The 18,162-nt window shown below is 50.9% G+C and overlaps 2 protein-coding genes across 4 annotated transcripts; both read left to right on the forward strand.

The window, feature by feature from the left end:
• On the forward strand, positions 1-12,158 carry LOC136550321 (uncharacterized). 3 transcript variants are annotated; one of them, XM_066541858.1, is made up of 9 exons: positions 1-437; positions 553-645; positions 1,050-1,285; positions 6,010-6,154; positions 6,237-6,309; positions 10,962-11,108; positions 11,189-11,314; positions 11,434-11,601; positions 11,703-12,154. In XM_066541858.1, exons 1-8 carry the CDS (start codon positions 166-168, stop codon positions 11,491-11,493), a joined length of 1,152 nt encoding a protein of 383 aa, XP_066397955.1. In that variant the 5' UTR covers positions 1-165; the 3' UTR covers positions 11,494-11,601; positions 11,703-12,154. The 3 variants fall into 3 exon arrangements, with proteins under 3 accessions (XP_066397955.1, XP_066397958.1, XP_066397956.1); XM_066541861.1 differs by having other exon boundaries at positions 1,077-1,285; positions 11,703-12,151; XM_066541859.1 differs by having other exon boundaries at positions 11,434-12,158.
• A 1,695-nt stretch (positions 12,159-13,853) lies between these two features.
• LOC136552595 (hypothetical protein At1g04090-like) lies at positions 13,854-16,724 on the forward strand. The gene is made up of 2 exons (XM_066544156.1): positions 13,854-14,220; positions 14,934-16,724. Exons 1-2 carry the CDS (start codon positions 14,112-14,114, stop codon positions 16,481-16,483), a joined length of 1,659 nt encoding a protein of 552 aa, XP_066400253.1. The 5' UTR covers positions 13,854-14,111; the 3' UTR covers positions 16,484-16,724.
• Positions 16,725-18,162: the final 1,438 nt, after the last annotated feature.

The following is an 18,162-nucleotide window of genomic DNA, read 5'->3' on the forward strand; positions in this document are numbered from 1 at the left end:
CCCGCTCGCCTCCTGCTCCTGCCGTCCCCAACGAACACCATTGGGCAATGGTTGAGGAGCTCCCGCACGCGCGCCCGTTGCGTTGCTTCTCCGTCTCCCCGATTCCTCCTTCCCCGGTCTCGGCTGTCGGCTCTCCACACACCATCGTGCGCGCGGCGCGGCGGTATGGCTTGCGCGGCTCCTCCCGGCCCCCTCCCCGCTCGCCGCAGCACCACGGCGGCCCGCGTGGTCTTCGCCGTGGGGCCCCACCCGCCGCGATTCTACGGGCGTTTTAAACCCTCCACGGGAGGCGCGGCACGCTCCAGCCTGCGCGTCGTGGCATCTAGCTCCAAGGCGGACCCAGTAGAGGAGAGACCCCCAGTCGCGCCGCTCGCGGACGTTCCAGTCTCGTCCGACGCGTCCTCGCCGGTGGAGCCTCAGCCCCAAGTAAGCACCGGGTAGGCACCGCCGCGCCTGACGTGACGTTTGGGGTCCGATTGCGGTTTCATTGTTTTGGATATCGCGACTTGTGTTGCTTATCGTTGATTGCTGCCTTTCTTCGTCTGCATGCAGCACATGGAAATGGAGGGGCTACAACATTCGCTACCAGTACGCTGGGACATCAGGCCCTGCATTGGTTCTGATTCACGGGTTCGGGGCAAACAGGTGTGCGTCATACACTGATAACCCGTGTTTGAGTGTTTCTGTTCCATATCTGTCTCTAAATTTGCAAGCAACTGCATTTCTTAATAGCAAATGTTCCTTAGCTGTTGGTACACTTTTCGTTGGTGGACTGCTAAGGTATGCAGAAATGCATTTAAAAAGAAAAGGTATGCAGAAATGTACAATGGGCCGGGGAAAGTAGCCCATTAACTTAGTAGGTAGTTGAGGACTTTTATTAATTTGATAATGCAGCTTTAAGAAAAGATATCTTTACCTATTACATCGAAAATTTTCTGATTATTTTGCTTCAAAGTTACTCTGTACCCATATGAGACTAAAGTAACGCTAGGCCTTTACTATCCACACATATGTCTCTCTGAAAATTATCAGCTACCTTTGCTTTGCAGTGGTCTACATATTCCTTTTTTTTTCAGTGACCATTGGCGGAAAAATATTCCTGTTCTAGCCGTGGCACACAGGGTATATGCGATAGATCTAATTGGTTATGGCTATTCTGATAAGCCTAATCCACGTGAGATCAGAGAGAACTTTTATACTTTTGAGACATGGGGAGAACAGCTGAATACATTCTGTGCTGAAGTGGTCCAGAGTGAAGCTTTCTTCATATGCAATTCAATTGGAGGTATGCCAGATGCACAAATGATTTGCCAAAGATGCACAAATTCAATTGGAACTATTGCCAAAGCTGCACAGTTATGCTGTTACTCTGAATATATTCAACTATTTCTTTATTACAAAGGAGTTATATTGTTATGGTGGGGAAGACTTATGCAAGGCGCAACAACAACAGAAGGGCCTGAACCGTGTTGTATTCAGGCCCATCTGGAGTCCTAGCAGATTTGGGTTAGAGTCTTAGAAGATTTGGTCCAGATTTATAGCAAGAGTTTGTTAGCGTCAAGGGTCGAGTTGTAAGGACTATAAGAGTCCAACTTCATTAAGGAAACGGGGAGCCTGGGATTGTGACTACAAGTCACCCTTGGGCGCCTGGCGTCTCCCAGTTCATCGCCATCTACTGTTCATCGTCACCTATTGCCACCGCAATCACGGCTCCAGTCCGCTGAACCCTTGCACGCTCTCACGCTCCTCGATCCCCTCCGTACTTCCTCCGAAGCAAAACCCGCCGTCATACCAACCTGGTATCAGAGACCATGGCGACATCCGGGGACTCATCTGCACCGTCCCCTCCTTCCTCCGCTGCTTCCACGACCGGCGTGCCTGCCTCCGCCGTGCCACAATCCGCCGTGCTGCTGCCGATGGTTGGCACATCGGGCACCCTTGCGCCCCCTGTGCCGTCCGCGTCCCAACCCATGTCGACCGCGGAGGCGCTCCAGGCGCTGACGCAGGCCATCGCGGGCCTCCAACTCCAGATGACAGCCGTCAACCACCACCTGGCGGACCAGGGTGCCCCGCTTTCGGCGCTCGACGGCCGGCCAGCGTTGCCGCAATTCGTCTTGCCGGGGTTCGGTGGGGTCCCAGCCCTACCCGCGGCCTCCGCTCCGGTGATCTCCGAGGTCGCTGCGGCGTCCGCGGAATCCGCCGTGGCGCTGCCGCCGTCGGTGCCATTATCATCCCCAGTGGTGCACGGATCGCGGACGCCTGCTCTACTGCGGTCGACGGGTGTGCCGATCACCCAGATTAATTTCCCGCACTCACCGTCACCGCTGCCTGTGTTCTCATCTACAGGACTACCCTACGTCTCGGCGCCGACGTCGCACATGTCCTCGACGCCGGCACAGATCCCATTACCGCCGGAGGTGGAGGGCGTGGCTGTGCCAAAGTACCACAAACTCACGTTCGCCACCTACGACGGCAAAGAGGACCCGCTTGGCTGGCTCAACAAGTGTGAGCAGTTTTTCCGCAGCCAGATGACACGGGAGGTGGACAAAGTCTGGCTCGCATCGTATCACCTCACGGGCGTGGCTCAACAGTGGTACCTCGTCTTGGAAGGCGACATAGGCCGTCCCGCGTGGCCGGACTTCCGTCGCATGTGTCAGCAACGCTTCAGCCCGGCCCTCAGCACCAACCACCTCGCCGACTTGGCGCGGCTACCGTTCGGAGGATCGGTGGACGCGTACATGGCGGAGTTTCAAGCCCGCGCCGCACACGCCGGCGACCTCTCTACGCTGCAGAAAGCGCGGCTGTTCACCGGCGGCTTGCCGGAACACATCCGCGTCGACGTCGAGCTCCTCGAGCCCCAGGACCTGCAGCATGCCATGCGGCTTGCGCGCGCTTATGAGCGCCGCAATGCCTCGCAGGCTTCGGTACCGCGCTTGGCGTGCCGCCCTATTGGCGCACCAGCCGCGCTGCCTGCACCAGCAGTTTCCAGCGCCACTTCTTCGGCATCAGCGCCTCGCACGTTCAAGTGCCTCACACCGGAGGAGATGGCGGAACGGCGCAAGATGGGCTTATGCTACAATTGCGATGAATAATACATAAGGGAGCACGAGCTCATCGGTCTCGTCCAAGCGGTCCGCCATTGGCGCCCTTATCTTTGGGGGCGCGCTTTCGTCGTCCGGACTGATCACTACGCCCTCAAGTTCATGCTCGACCAGCGGCTTTCGACAATTCCACAACATCACTGGGTGAACAAATTGTTCGGGTATGATTTCAGGATTGAGTACCGCCCCGGCAAGGCGAACGTGGTGGCCGATGCGCTGTCCCGCCGCGACGGTGACACCCCGCTCTTGGCGGGTCTCTGCGACACTGAGGCGGCGTCCCTCGCGGCGCTCTCGACTCCGACGTTTCGGCTCTTCGATGACCTCCGCCAGGAGCTGGACACCGATGCCATGTTGCGCGCACTCCGCGACGCCGTGGCCGCAGGTGCGCACGGGGCCTCCTGGACCGTGCACGAGGGGCTCATACTCCATGACGGACGCGTCTTCGTGCCTGCCTCGTCCCCGCTCCTGGAAGACGTCCTCCAGCTCGCCCACACAGGAGCCCACGAGGGGATCCAAAAGACTCTACGGCGGCTTCGTACCCAGTTCTACGTCGACCATGATCGGCGCGTCGTCGGTGACTTCGTGCGTTCCTGCTCCACGTGCCAGCGGAACAAAACGGAGACGTTGCACCCCGCGGGACTGCTGCAACCCTTACCGGTGCCCTCGTGAATCTGGGCAGATATCTCCCTCGACTTCATTGAGGCGCTGCCCAAGGTCCACGGTAAAAGTGTTCTCCTAACCGTGGTTGACAGGTTTTCGAAGTATGCGCACTTCATTCCATTGGGCCACCCCTACACGGCGTCATCAGTGGCGCGAGCTTTCTTCCAGGACATCGTGCGCCTCCATGGATTTCCCGAGTCCATCGTCAGCGATCGTGACCCGGTGTTCACGGGCCATGTGTGGCGCGATCTTTTTCGCCACGCCGGCGTCCAGCTTCGGATGAGCACTGCGTTCCACCCACAGACGGACGGGCAGTCCGAAGCGGTGAACAAGGCCATAACCATGTACTTGAGATGTCTCACTGGTGACTGCCCTCGCGACTGGCTGGACTGGCTGCCGTGGGCGGAATTCTGTTACAACACCGCATATTACACGACGCTTCAGACTACTCCGTTTCAGGTGGTCTATGGACGTCCTCCGCCCGACCTGTTGCCGTATGTTCTAGGGGAGGCGCGCACGGAGGCCGTGGACACCATGCTGTCCAACCGGGATGAGTTCTTGGACGAGGTACGCGCTCGCCTTCTCCAGGCGCAGGAGTACGCTCGCCGCTTCTACGACGCCAAGCACCGTGCCCTGGAGTTTGCCATCGGGGACTGGGTACTGCTCCGCATGCTTCATCGACACACGCACTCCCTAGCCCCTGGCGGTCGGGGCAAGTTGGGGCCCAAGTATGCTGGCCCATTCCAGGTGCTTGCGCGGGTGGGCTAGGTGGCCTACCGGCTTCGTCTTCCGGAGGACGCCCGGATTCACGACGTCTTCCATGTCGGGGTGTTAAAGCCATTCCGTGGTACACCGCCGACATCCGAGCCTGTGCTTCCTCCACTTCGCCACGGTCGGCCTCTCCAGCGACCGGAACGCATATTGCGCGCTGAACTTCGTCGTGGCGTCTGGCATGTCCTCGTCGAGTGGTCTGGCATGCCTGCGTCCGAGGCAACGTGGGAGCCGGTTCCTGCATTCCGGGAAGCTCACCCTTCCTTCCAGCTCGCGGACGAGCTGTTTCCCGAGGGAGGGAGAGATGTTATGGTGGGGAAGACTTATGCAAGGCGCAACAACAACAGAAGGGCCTGAACCGTGTTGTATTCAGGCCCATCTGGAGTCCTAGCAGATTTGGGTTAGAGTCTTAAAAGATTTGGTCCAGATTTATAGCAAGAGTTTGTTAGCGTCAAGGGTCGAGTTGTAAGGACTATAAGAGTCCAACTTCATTAAGGGAACGGGGAGCCTGGGATTGTGACTACAAGTCACCCTTGGGCGCCTGGCGTCTCCCAGTTCATCGCCATCTACTGTTCATCGTCACCTATTGCCACCGCAATCACGGCTCCAGTCCGCCGAACCCTTGCACGCTCTCACGCTTCTCGATCCCCTCCATACTTCCTCCGAAGCAAAACCCGCCGTCATACCAACCTATTCAGGCCCATCTGGAGTCCTAGCAGATTTGGGTTAGAGTCTTAGAAGATTTGATCCAGATTTATAGCAAGAGTTTGTTAGCGTCAAGGGTCGAGTTGTAAGGACTATAAGAGTCCAACTTCATTAAGGAAACGGGGAGCGTGGGATTGTGACTACAAGTCACCCTTGGGCGCCTGGCGTCTCCCAGTTCATCGCCATCTACTGTTCATCGTCACATATTGCCACCGCAATCACGGCTCCAGTCCGCCGAACCCTTGCACGCTCTCACGCTCCTCGATCCCCTCCGTACTTCCTCCGAAGCAAAACCCGCCGTCATACCATATATGGTTTGTTTTATGTACTTACCCTCTTTATCTTTTCGATTTCAAAAGGTTATTAACAACATCCAGTGATTATATTCGAATCATATATAGGACCCACCAGTCACCATGGTGAGGTCCAGATCTTTTTTGTCAGAATTTCTAGCATGTTCCTCTTTTATTGCACCTTTATTGTCATTATCTTTTGTCATAGATTACATTAACCATTTTATAATACATTTGAGGTACTGATGTGGCAGTCTTAGCATAGCGATGTTGGTTACTTGGTACAATCTGTTGAAAGTCACCTTTCCAGTATTGAAATGCTGGATGCCCCAGCTTGGTGTTCTTATTTTATTTGTTACTGAAAGCCCTTTTACTGAAATGAGTAAATTCGTGAATCTGATTAATTAGACTGATCTCGTGATTATTTGATATATGATTTTAGTATCTTAAATCTTTGTGCTGTGCTTACTATCATGTAGGGGTTGTTGGTCTGCAGGCAGCCGTTATGGAACCTAAAAAATGTAAAGGAATTGTTTTATTGGATATTTCATTAAGGATGCTTCATAGCAAAAAGCAACCATGGTTTGCAAAGCCTTTCATCAAATCTTTTCAAAGTCTCCTAAGGTAACTTGCTTTTTTTTTTACTCCCATCACAGTATCTTGGTGCTAGGTAGTTGCTTGTTATAATGCATTTACTGGTTTCTAGGAACACTGTTGTTGGGAAGCTATTTTTTAATGCTGTCGCTACACCAGAATCTGTGAAAAATATTCTTTGCCAGGTATTTTCTCTCTATCATCTCATATTGTAAAAATATATTCAGAGGATATATGTAATATTATGCCATGCAATACTATGGCGAGAAGTTCCAAAATTTTCATTAAAAAATACTGTTACATTCAATCTTATGTTGACATACTTGTCTGAAGAAACTATATGTGTTACAAAACATTGCACTAGTATATTGGGACCAATAGCTTGGGCTTGTAGAGCTGAAAGCTACCATTAGCTTAAGCTTAACGTTTAGTTTATGAGTCGGAGTTTTTCAGTTTATAAATTTAACCCTTCTATTATGTGGTGAAGCCAAGTGCCAACTTACAGGTGTATGATAGGTCCACAAGCCCAAGCTCTCAGAGAAGGGCCCTATTGTTTTTCTACAACAATAATGGTAAATTAGATGTTTAGAAAAGCTACCTTATCTTAATATTCTCTGAGGCTGTGAGAGGATCACATGCTCATTTCTCATATGTAACTGCGGAAAAAGCAAAAACAAGGTTTTACTTAGGATACAAATAGATGCCTCACCTACTATCTGAAGTAAATGGAAGTTATCTTGACATTTTGCTGCTCAATATTTTCTTTGGGGATAGATGTGCCCTGTACAACGGCTTAAGACCGTGTGCTGAAGAGAAACTCCAATCTAGAACTTAATTGCACCAAATTTCAGTCCAACTACTGAATTTCAGGCCCCATATAGAATGGAAACAAGACAATTTATGACTCACTATTTCCCCTCGAGAACAGTGGAAAATAATGTTCCTCAACACTTCATTGTAGCATAACTTTATTTATTTTCTGGCTTGCACTACAATAAATACATTATTGTTAGTCTGCTTGCAAGATAATATGTTGTGATGTGTTGAGTCAGATATGTGAGGACATGCGAATGGGCCTGTGGTCCAGTGATAGGGCTGTCCACTGGGACGCTACCTACCAGGGTTCAAACCCTGGTGATCGCACATTTTTCTGGATTTTTTCTAGAATTTTCAGGGTACACGTACGCGTGCGCGTTTGGTGGTACTGCGCATGTCGGTGTTTTGTAAACCGGACTAGTAAACTTATACGATTGCCGCGCTGCTCTAGGAAGACGATGGTAGCATCCAAAAGACACGAGGATTTATACTGGTTCAGGCCAGAGCCCTACGTTCAGTCTCAGAGATGATCGAGTGCGTGCTCCTCGCTTGAATGCTCTGAAGTTCTTACAATGGGGGGTGCAAGAATGGTGGAAGAGGAAGAAGAGCTAGAGCTAGGAGATGGGCTGCCCGGAGGGAAGCTCCAGGAGCCTTGCTACGATGGAGAATGAGTAAAAATGGTAAAGGATATGGAGAATGAGTAAAAATGGTAGAGGATGTGAATGTGTCGAGATGGGTGCCCTGGCTGTCCTTATAAAGAGTTCAGGGCCAGGGCGCATACAAAGGAGGAGGTTCTCCCGACCGAAGGGTCGTCAGCTTAAGGGAGGGCCTAGCTAACTTAGCTTGCAAGCTACGTCGTCTTGAGGTACACGTCCGTGTGTGGTTGTCGTCATGGTCTTGTGGCCACGTCGCGGTATGGTGTGGCGTGGCGCTACTGTACCGGCTGTGGCAGCACTATAGGCACATTGGTGGTTCACCAGCCGTCCTGTGCGACGTGGTCTCCGTCGTGGTCTTCGTCATCGTCTCCTGGTTCCCCGAGGCGTCGTACAGGAGTTGGTAGCCGCCCCTAAGTCGTCGAATCTGGTTGGCTTGAGGAGCTGAGGGCCACGATCCTAGTCGTTGGGGTCGTGGCTTTGCCGATCTAGATGGCCTCTAAATCAAGGCTCTCGTTGTGGATCCCATCCTGTACTGGGTGGAGTCGTATCTTCGTCTTGTCGGACCGTATCTAGACGGTGGGCTCCGTACCGGTCGTCAGCGTCGTGCGGTGTTGTCTTGTCTGTGCAGTGTGGCACAGGGATGGCGTCTGGCTGGACCGAGGTGAATGTTGTCCCCTCGGTCCTTGCGGGGTCAGTGCGACGTGCTTGCAGGGTCGTGACGGGGGAGAGATCGTGCGCCGTGCGGCTAAGGCAAGAGGAAGGGGTCGTGGCTGACCCCGGCCTTAGCGTCCGGCCTGGTTCGCTTGGCTTAGCTGGGCCTCGGTTGCTCGGGCCTTCGCTAGCTGAGATATCGTGGCCCGCGTGGCCTGCTGACTAATTGATGCCTTGAGACACCCCGGGGTTATGACCCCGACAGCGCGTTTCCCGCATATTGGAGGCGACGCCTCGGTGTGAGTGTGGAGTGTGTGGGTTGTGTACGTTCAAGTTGTACCCGATCAAAAAAAAGAGATGTGAGGACACATATGTTGTAGTGGATATTTTTCTATATGCATCAAATTGTGTAAACCGTAAAGCAGTTTCAAATCTTACGCTTTTTGTTTACCCGCTTCAAAAATCCATTGTACAATAAAGTGTTGTCGAATGAGTTTATTGCCCACCTTTCCTCATTTTGCTTAGACCTTTGACTGAACTATTTGGTGAATACTGAATACTACTACTCGGGAGGAAGAAGATATTAGTTTGGAAGCTCAAGTAGTCCCTAGGTAGGATACCTTTTGATATTTAGGATCAATGCAACAGAGAGACGGGGATATTGATGAAGATGTTAGCCATAGAATCAAAGTAGGGTGGATGAAGTGGCGTCAAGCATCCGGTGTCCTATGTGACAAAAGGATACCACAGAAGCTAAAAGGCAAGTTTTATAGGACGACGATTAGACCTGCTATGTTGTATGGTGCAGAATGTTGGCCTACGAAAAGACGACATGTTCAACAGATAAGTGTCGTGGAAATGTGTATGTTGTGTTGGATTTGCGGTCATACAAGAAGGGATCGAGTTCGGAACGATGATATACGTGATAGGTTAGGGGTAGCACCAATTGAAGAAAAGCTTGTCCAACACCGGTTGAGATGGTTTGGACATGTCCAACGGAGACCTCCAGAGCCACCGGTGCGTAGTGGAATCCTAAGTCATGATAGTAACGTGAAGAGAGGCAAAGGAAGACCGAAGTTGACTTAGGTAGAGGCAATAAAAGGAGACTTGAAAGGATGGAATATACCCAAAGACTTAGCCTTAGAGCATCTCCAAGAGTTCCCTAAACCTTCTCCTAATCTTTGGTTTTTAGAAAGAAGTAAAAAAACCCATCTCCAACAACTCCTAATACAACCTCCTAATATTTTAGAAGTTGGGAAAAATCCTCCTCGTCCGTGTAAAGTTACGCGCAACGCCGGTCATGCGTATCCTCGCGTGAGATGTATTTCCTCCGTCTCCACGGGACCACGGCGCTGGGGCACTGGCGCACCAGCGAGATGACGCGTCCTGCGTCCACGGCCAGCAAGAACACGCCCACGCCCTCCTCGTCACCCGCGCCCAGCAGGAGCCGATGCGACTCCCAGACGCGGAGGCGGAGCTCCACGACGGTGCCGTATCGGTGTTGTATACGGGCCACGAGTGCCTGTAGGCGAGCAACCGGCCGCAGCACGGACAGCAGAGGAGGCAGGATTGATTTTATCGATTGCCGGATTGATGCAGACAGCCAGGTTCCGTCCTTGTGGCCACCTGCTGCTTCCTGTGGCTCTCAGTGGCTGCCGGCCGCCTGCTGCTGCTTCCGGGTGGCCGGCTGGGAGAGCTAGGCAGCAGCGACCACCACCGAGGGCCTGCTCGCCCAGCTCTACGAGGTCACGTGGATGGCTACCGCCGGCAGGGGAAGGTTGGGGATGGCAGAAGGTGCAGGGAGGCGCCGGCGACGGAGAAGAAACTTACGATTTCGTGGGGAAAAAAACTACCGGCAACTAAACTGTGTGTAGGACCACAATTTTGATGTTTTAAGAGTGATTTATTACAAACACTTGGAGATGTTCTTATTTATTCCTCCTAATACTGTTTTAGGAGTTGTAAAACATCATGGTTTTAGGAAGAAAAAATAGGGTACTCTTGAGATGCTCTTAGATAGGAGTGCTTGGAAAACAGCTATTCACGTGCCTGAACCTTGATTACTTCTGCTGGGTTTCAACTCTAGCCTATCCCAACTTGTTTGGGACTTAAATGCTTTGTTGTTGTTGTTGTATTATATCCTAGATGCAACAATTTAAATAAAAGTTATGGCACACTTCTATCCGACATCTTAAGCTTAAGGGAGCCTACAAGTGAGTGGGAGCGTTGAAGTATGAGTGCATTGTGCATGTTTCCTCTGTACCATAATTGGTTGAACTGGTCACTGTATGCAACTCAATAAGAAATAATCATATCCAACCGAGGAACTCTTTATAGGTAGTTATACCTTAAAAAAACTCGACCCGCGGGGGGTATGACAGCCCCCGAGCATTCTGTTTAAGATAGAAGGTAACCTTCTCATGCAGGTTGAGAAAATCCCCGAACCCCAGCCCCACCTATACACAGTGGCACCGTTGCCCATGTGAGAATCTGGACCGGTCCTTAGACCTGTGCTGTGGCGTGGGACAGATGAGAGAATTTTTTTTAACCCTAATCCTAGTCTTCACTCCGACGGGGAGTCGAACCCAGGACCTAAGGAGTTCTACTAGAGCCAACTAACCAACTTGGCTAGGCACCCGTTCGCGTAGTTATACCTTTGGATTGCATACACTTCAACTTTTATGATTTTCTGGTTCTAACTAAACTTTCTTCAGTGCTATCATGACACATCTGCAGTGACAGATGAGCTAGTTCAGATTATTCTACAGCCTGGGCTTGATCCTGGCGCAGTGGATGTATTCCTTGAGTTCATCTGCTACTCTGGAGGACCTCTACCTGAAGAGTTACTTCCGTTGGTCAAGGTTCGGATGATCTTAGTTGTGTGATTAATAGTTCGTTTTGATTTTGGAAATTATGTATGGGTTTCTTTTGTTTTGTGCAGTGTCCAGTTTTGGTAGCATGGGGGGAGAAGGACCCATGGGAGCCTGTTGAGCTTGGAAGAGCCTATGCATCTTTTGATACAGTTGAAGATTTTGTTGTCTTGCCAGATGTTGGACACTGCCCTCAGGTCCTCTCTGTAATAGATTAATTTATTCAGCTACTGTATTATCTATTGCAATCTGTCTAGTGTTTTGTACTTTTGCATCTGGAGTCTGCTGTGTTTATTTGTTTGTGTTTGTCTTGCAGGATGAAACACCTGAGCTTGTAAATCCACTTGTCGAATCATTTGTCCAGCGCCATACTTAGCACATGGGTGAGCATCTTTCTATGTTTATGTGTGCCCTTTCCCAGTAGGCCCTCAATTTGATGGAAAATGGGAATGCACGGTTAACGAATGAGTCCTGTCTGGCTATGGTGAGTGCTTTCACTGCTAAACTGTCAACAAAAGACATGTTTGCCTGAAACTGACAGCAAACTATTTTTGGAGGACTAAGTTTTGCCCTTCTGCTCTGCAGTATTTGCATCTGAGAGCCGAGGGCAAACATCATTTGACACATTATAATTCAGGTATAAGAAATCATGAAGAAATATATGATTTATTGCAGCAAAAGAAGAACACGTATTCTCAGAGCAGAGAGGTTAGTACCAGGAGCATAGTGGTTCTTTCTAGTTGAAGTTCCTACATGTATATTTGTCTTTGTTTCCTTAGAATTCTTATAACTGAGCCTGCACGATTTGTATAGAGATAACATTTAATTTGGACACTCAACACTGGAAGCATCTATTTCAGTAATAATACATAGAGGAAAGAGAGACGAAACTTGAACACAACTGTTCCTATTTTTTGGTAGCATAAAGGCTCCACCTTGTATTCTTGGTTTTGATTATGAATGCATTTTCATGAATTTCCCTTTAATATGTCAACTTCTACCGTGAAGACTGAAGACTTCGCTTATGATACTTTTGATGCTTGTGGAAATCCAGTTTTGCATGCTAGTGTGGTTAATATTCCAAATGCATCCAAATGTGATGTTTACTAATTCCATATGCATACGCACTTCCCTTAGCCATGAGTAGCCTATAAAAAAAAAAAAAAAAAAAAAACTGTAGCAAGTACAACGAAGTCTGGATCACACCCTGTATCGGGCAGACCAGCTGTACTACCAGAATAATACATGTGCTCGTCTGAATGATTACACTTAGAAATGGTCCATAAAGACTATACATGAAAACAAAATTTTGCAAGTCGCCTCTTGTCCAAGTCCGACACGGAAATTTGTCCTGGACCACTCCAAGCTGATGTGACTTCCAGCAGCGCAAAAAATGGATATTCTCCTTGAATAGTTGCATATTCTTTACAAGTTCTCCGTTCTAATTCCGGCTAACTAAAAACTGCACGCGATTCTCGTTCTATTATGAGTCTGAACTCTGACACTTGCATAATCCCATTGGAGGAAGGGAGCCTTGCAAGTCACCTGTGTGATTGTGTGAATGATCTTTGTTACTCTGCATCATCATCACCAGAATCTTTCAACCGCTCTCTCCGTTTTGTTTAGCCATGCCGCGTTGTTCATGTGAAATAAACAAACTACGAGCATCTAATCAAACGAGGCCATGGTCTGGTCATCAGAATGCATGTCCGGCCTTACCTGCTCTGACTGACCTAATAACCAGAAAACAACGCAGCCCGAGGCGCGTCGTAGCTGGCCTTTGCTTTGTCGCAGGTTTTCCTCCCAATGATGCAGTGTGCCGAAGCACGCGCGACGCTGCCACGAGCAAATAGGGCCGCGTTTAGTTCGCTGCCGGATTCGGCGCCGCCGGGAATAGGACACTGTAGCTGTACTGTAGCAATTTGTTTTTATTGGGTAATAATTGTCCAATTGTTGACTAATTATGCTCAAAACGTTCGTCTCGCAAAGTACAACCAAACTGTGCAATTAGTTTTTGATTTCGTCAACATTTAGTACTCCATGCATATACCGCAAATTTGATGTGACGGGAAATCTTCTTTTTATATAGTGCCAAATTCTGGAATTTGGGGCAACTAAACATGGCCTAGATAAACCTGCCAGTCCGTCCGTGTGTCCATGCCGGCCTTTGGCTCCAGCTAAGCTAACACACGGTGAGCACACAAGTCCAAGCCGTCACGGAAGACGCTAAACAAACAAGGCCACGACGTGTGTATCTCGTGGGAGTTGAGGTGATGGAAGCGCGCGCCAATGGATGGCAATGCAAAACAATGGATTAGATCCATGTCGTCAATCAAAAACATACTCCTATATATGGATGAGCCGTGAAGCCGAGGAAGACGCATTTAAAGGCACGGGCAGTGAAGTCGTCGCCAAACAAAAGCTAGGCCTTGTTTAGATTGGAAAAAATTTCAAACCGATGAATAGTAACACTTTCGTCTTATTTGGTAAATATTGTCCAATTGTGGACCAACTAAGCTCAAAAGATTCATCTCGTGATTTCTAACTAAACTGTGCAATTAATTATTTTTTTACCTACATTTAATGCTCCATGCAAACGGCTAAAAATTGATATGATGGAGAGAGAGTGAAAAAACTTGGAATTTTGAGGGTATCTAAACAAGGCCCTAGGCCACAGCCTCGGCGAGCACTGATCGAGAGAGAAAGGTTTCTTGCAAGTAACCGCCGGTTCCTTGCAACGGGCAGCAGGGGTGTCCGACAAGCCAACCCGCCGGGGCTCTGTGCGGCTGGATTTGCATATAAGATTGACGACTAGTGTCGCCGAAGTATCCCATACATTGTCACTTATCGGGAGAGGAGTCGAGAGCTGAGACGGCGAGCTGCCTCCTGCTCTATATCATCAGCTTCGTTCTGTGGCTCTGAGCTGAGCTGCCAAGGATACATACGTCTTGCATCTGCGGGTTGCCTTCTTCTCCGGTCGACCTCGTCGGGGTTATGCGGAGGAGCAGGTTGTGCTTGTCCTGCGTGCCTATGGGGACGGCGGCGCTGCCCATTGAGGAGCACTTCGTTCCTCCGGCTGGGCTACCGTCGGTGCCCGCGTCAGGTACATCATGTTGATAAGCTCATAGAATACTTGCATTCATGTTTCCCCGAGACATTCGGTGCACGAATGGTACTTAATCTGCTAGTTTGAATCTATCAGTAATAGCTAGTGCTCCTTTTCAACTTGTTTGTGAGTTTGTCCAATCACTGATGGGGTTGTTTTCCTTGTACGGAGGCTCTTTTAGTGGCCTTTCGTTTCTAATGTGAAGGACGGACACTTAGTTTGCCTGCAATCACGTCCAAGAACATGCTTTGCTAGATTCATTAACTAAATGGTCCTCCTTTAGTTTGATCCTTTGTCTGCAACTATTTTTGAAACGTAACAAGATAAGCATAGATTCTTAGTCATCTGTGATCAAATGAGAACAATCTAGGATACGCTCCAGCTTCTGAAGGCAGCAGATACTGACCCTTCATCAACTCAAAGTTGATTTGAAGTTATGCTTGTCTCTATTCAGAACAGGCAGAGTAGCAAGGCTCAAGAAGCATTTTATTCTTGTGGTTATGAAAAATTTCCCAGTTTCCTCGATTTTAATGCTGCATATTATTTGTTGGTGCTGAAAATGATTGAAAAGCAACGTGCCAGTCATCTGAATATTAGACACTACCATGAAAAATGATATTGACCATCACACTAGTTTGAAATTTAGCTTAGGTTTTGTCCGCGCTGAATTTTTTTTTAGCTCACCGGTGGCACTGGCACCACTGTTTCAGTTTCAGAAGATGGAGGATTTGCCAAGGGCAGCATAGACCTTGGAGGCCTAGAGGTGCGCCAAGTCACCACATTTGCCAAGGTCTGGTCCACCACACAAGGCGGCCAAGACGGCCTCGGCGCCACCTTCTTCAAACCCTCGCCGGTCCCCGCCGGCTTCTCCGTGCTCGGCCACTACGCGCAGCCCAACAACCGGTCACTCTTCGGTCATGTCCTCGTCGGCCGGGACACGTCTGGCACCGGTGCACTCCTCGTCGCGCCAGTGGACTACGCCCTGGTCTGGTCCAGCCCGGACGCCGCCGGCCACTTCTGGCTCCCCACGGCGCCCGAAGGCTATAAGGCCGTCGGCGTGGTGGTCACGGCCGCGGCGGACAAGCCTTCACCCGACGAAGTCAGGTGCGTCCGCGCCGACTTCACCGACGCGTGCGAGACCGAGGACTCGGTGTTGAGCAGCGACAAGGATGGCTTCAGCGCGGCCACCCTGAGGCCGGCGGTCCGTGGCATCGACGCCCGTGGCGTGCACGCTGGCACGTTCCTCGCTCAGAGCAGCGCGACGCCGGCGGGCGCGTCGACGACGCTGGCGTGTCTGAAGAACAACAGCGCGAGCTACACGTCCTCCATGCCTGACCTGGCCCAGGTGAACTCCCTCCTCGCGGCCTACGCGCCGCACGTGTACCTGCACCCGAACGAGCCCTACCTCCCTTCGTCGGTGACGTGGTTTTTCGAGAACGGCGCGCTGCTGTACCAGAAGGGCAGCCAGACCCCGACGCCGGTGGCCGCCGACGGGTCCAACCTCCCGCAGGGCGGTGGCAACGACGGCGGGTACTGGCTCGACCTGCCGGTGGACGGTAACCAGAGAGAGAACGTCAAGAAGGGAGACCTCGCCGGCGCGAAGGTGTACGTGCAGGCGAAACCGATGCTCGGCGGGACGGTGACCGACCTCGCTGTGTGGATCTTCTTCCCGTTCAACGGGCCGGCGCGCGCCAAGGTCGGCCTCATCCCGTCGATCCCGCTCGGCAAGATCGGCGAGCACGTCGGCGACTGGGAGCACGTGACGCTGCGCGTGAGCAACTTCTCCGGCGAGCTGCTCCGGATGTACTTCTCGCAGCACAGCGCGGGCACCTGGGTGGACGCGTCGCGGCTGGAGTACCTCGACGGGGACGGCGGGAACAGGCCGGTGGCGTACGCGTCGCAGCACGGGCACGCGTTCTACCCGAACGCGGGGACGGTGCTGCAGGGAAACACGAGCCTGGGCATCGGGATCCGGAACGACTGCGCCAGGGGGAGCAGGCTGGACACCGGCGCCGGGCGGTGCGAAGTGGTGTCGGCGGAGTACCTCGGCATCAAGGAGCCGGCGTGGCTCGGCTTCGAGCGCGAGTGGGGGCCGCGGGAGGAGTACGACATCGGGCGCGAGATCAACCGCGCCGCGAGGATCCTGCCGCGTTCGGTGAGGGAGCGGCTAGCCAAGCTGGTGGAGAAGGTGCTCGTCGGGGAGGGGCCGACGGGCCCCAAGATGCATGGTAACTGGAGAAACGACGAGAGGGAAGCTTGATAACGCTTAGTATACGGATGAGACGGTTCGCGTTGGACGACAGCAGATTAAGGATTGCCTGCTGATTAGAGGAGGTAAAAGGATTGGTTGTGTTCATATATACGCAGTGTATTTCGATCTCAGCTGTATGTATTCGATGATCTGTAGTATTGTTTGGTTTGCTGTTTATTGCTTTTATACGACCATTGAGATATTCATTTGTAAGCACGAGCTTCACAATTTCAACAAAAGTGTAATGTACCGCGGGTTTTTAAATTTTCTCTACATTCTCATTTTTAAACTTTTTCTACATTTTTATCTAGTATCATGAACTCTCAAAGTGATCATCCAGGTTCTTCAATTTTTCAAGTCATTCTAATAAGCTAGTGTTAGGTCCAATTATGGATCTGGATTCACCCTTCGAATCTGGATGACATATATTATTTTTCTCTATATGTCCTTGTCGAAAAGCAACCAGTAAGAATGGTACTGGGTCGAAGCTAAGATGTATTTTCTAAAGGTCCGCTTGGATTCCACCATCTAAAGTTTAGATAAAGTCTCCAAATAGGTGGTCTAAAATAATGTCTAAAACTTTAGCTAACTCCCCTAAAACACATTAGACCACTAGATCATAAAAATGAGTTAAAGTGGTCTAAAATTTTAGTTCTTCTAGTAAAAACAATTCTACCCCAACACTTCATCTCTTTCCGAAGGCCGTAGACATCTCACGTGACATCTTTTAGATAATAGATTGGGGGTGGCTAGCGTCCGGATGACCGAATGGATGCCACGTCCAGAAGCCCGTGCACCCCGCCCTCGACACTGCGCTCGCCGCTCCTCGCCTCCCGATGGACGGCCACGCAGCTCACCCCCCGCCTCGCACGCGCACCCCCCCCCCCCCCCCCCCCCCCCCCCGCTCCTCCCCCTGACCCCCTCCTCTACCTCCACGTGGGTGGGAGCTACCCCTAGCTCGCTCGCCCCACCCCTCCGCCGGTCCCTAGCTCTGCCCGCCCCATCCCCCGCCGCCCTAGCCTTGCGCCCATCACTCATCGTGCCCCTGTGAAACACTTGCACCGTGAAACACTTGGATGCAACATACGTCGGACACAGATGAAGCATTTGAAACATACTATTGCAACATATGTGTGAAAATATGCAACATCCAGATAAAACGCTGGTAACATCTATGTGAAACATATGCAACATCCAGATAAAACACTTGCAACATATGTGTGAAACATATGCAACATACGTATGAAACAGATAAATATTTTTTTTTCAAAACGCTTGCAACATACCACTGAAAACACTTGCAAAAATATGCAACATGTGCAATATCCTGATCTACTTTTGCAATATCCATATGTAACAATTGCAATATATCTCTGAAACATCTGAAACACTTGAAATATACATTTGCAACATAGGATAATAGAAGGCCGGAGCCGATCGATTCCGGTCGTCGTGGTGGGATCCGACGGGGAGCGGCGGCATGCGAGCACCACCAGCACTGGCCACGCTCGTGGGTGCTCTTGGCTTAGCCAAGGAAGACATGAGGTGCCACGGCACATGCGCACCAGCGGCCATGGCGGGGTCAGCAGCGCGCTGATGGACGGACGACGAGGGAGCGAGCGGCGTAGGTCAATGGGACGCAGGTGAGCCCAACGAGCGCACGGTGGGGAAGGGGGCGGACGGATGAG

Source organism: Miscanthus floridulus, chromosome 4 (genome assembly GCF_019320115.1).
Source record: "Miscanthus floridulus cultivar M001 chromosome 4, ASM1932011v1, whole genome shotgun sequence".
NCBI lineage: Eukaryota > Viridiplantae > Streptophyta > Magnoliopsida > Poales > Poaceae > Miscanthus > Miscanthus floridulus.

Bases quoted from the DNA above. Each gene is read 5' to 3' on its own strand.
- LOC136550321 (XM_066541859.1), top strand. From the start codon at position 166: ATGGCTTGCGCGGCTCCTCCCGGCCCCCTCCCCGCTCGCCGCAGCACC. The intron at 646-1,049 runs GTGTGCGTCATA...TTTGCTTTGCAG, and splicing joins CACGGGTTCGGGGCAAACAG to TGGTCTACATATTCCTTTTT. The intron at 6,310-10,961 runs GTATTTTCTCTC...AACTTTCTTCAG, and splicing joins TGAAAAATATTCTTTGCCAG to TGCTATCATGACACATCTGC.
- LOC136552595 (XM_066544156.1), top strand. From the start codon at position 14,112: ATGCGGAGGAGCAGGTTGTGCTTGTCCTGCGTGCCTATGGGGACGGCG. The intron at 14,221-14,933 runs GTACATCATGTT...CCACTGTTTCAG, and splicing joins ACCGTCGGTGCCCGCGTCAG to TTTCAGAAGATGGAGGATTT.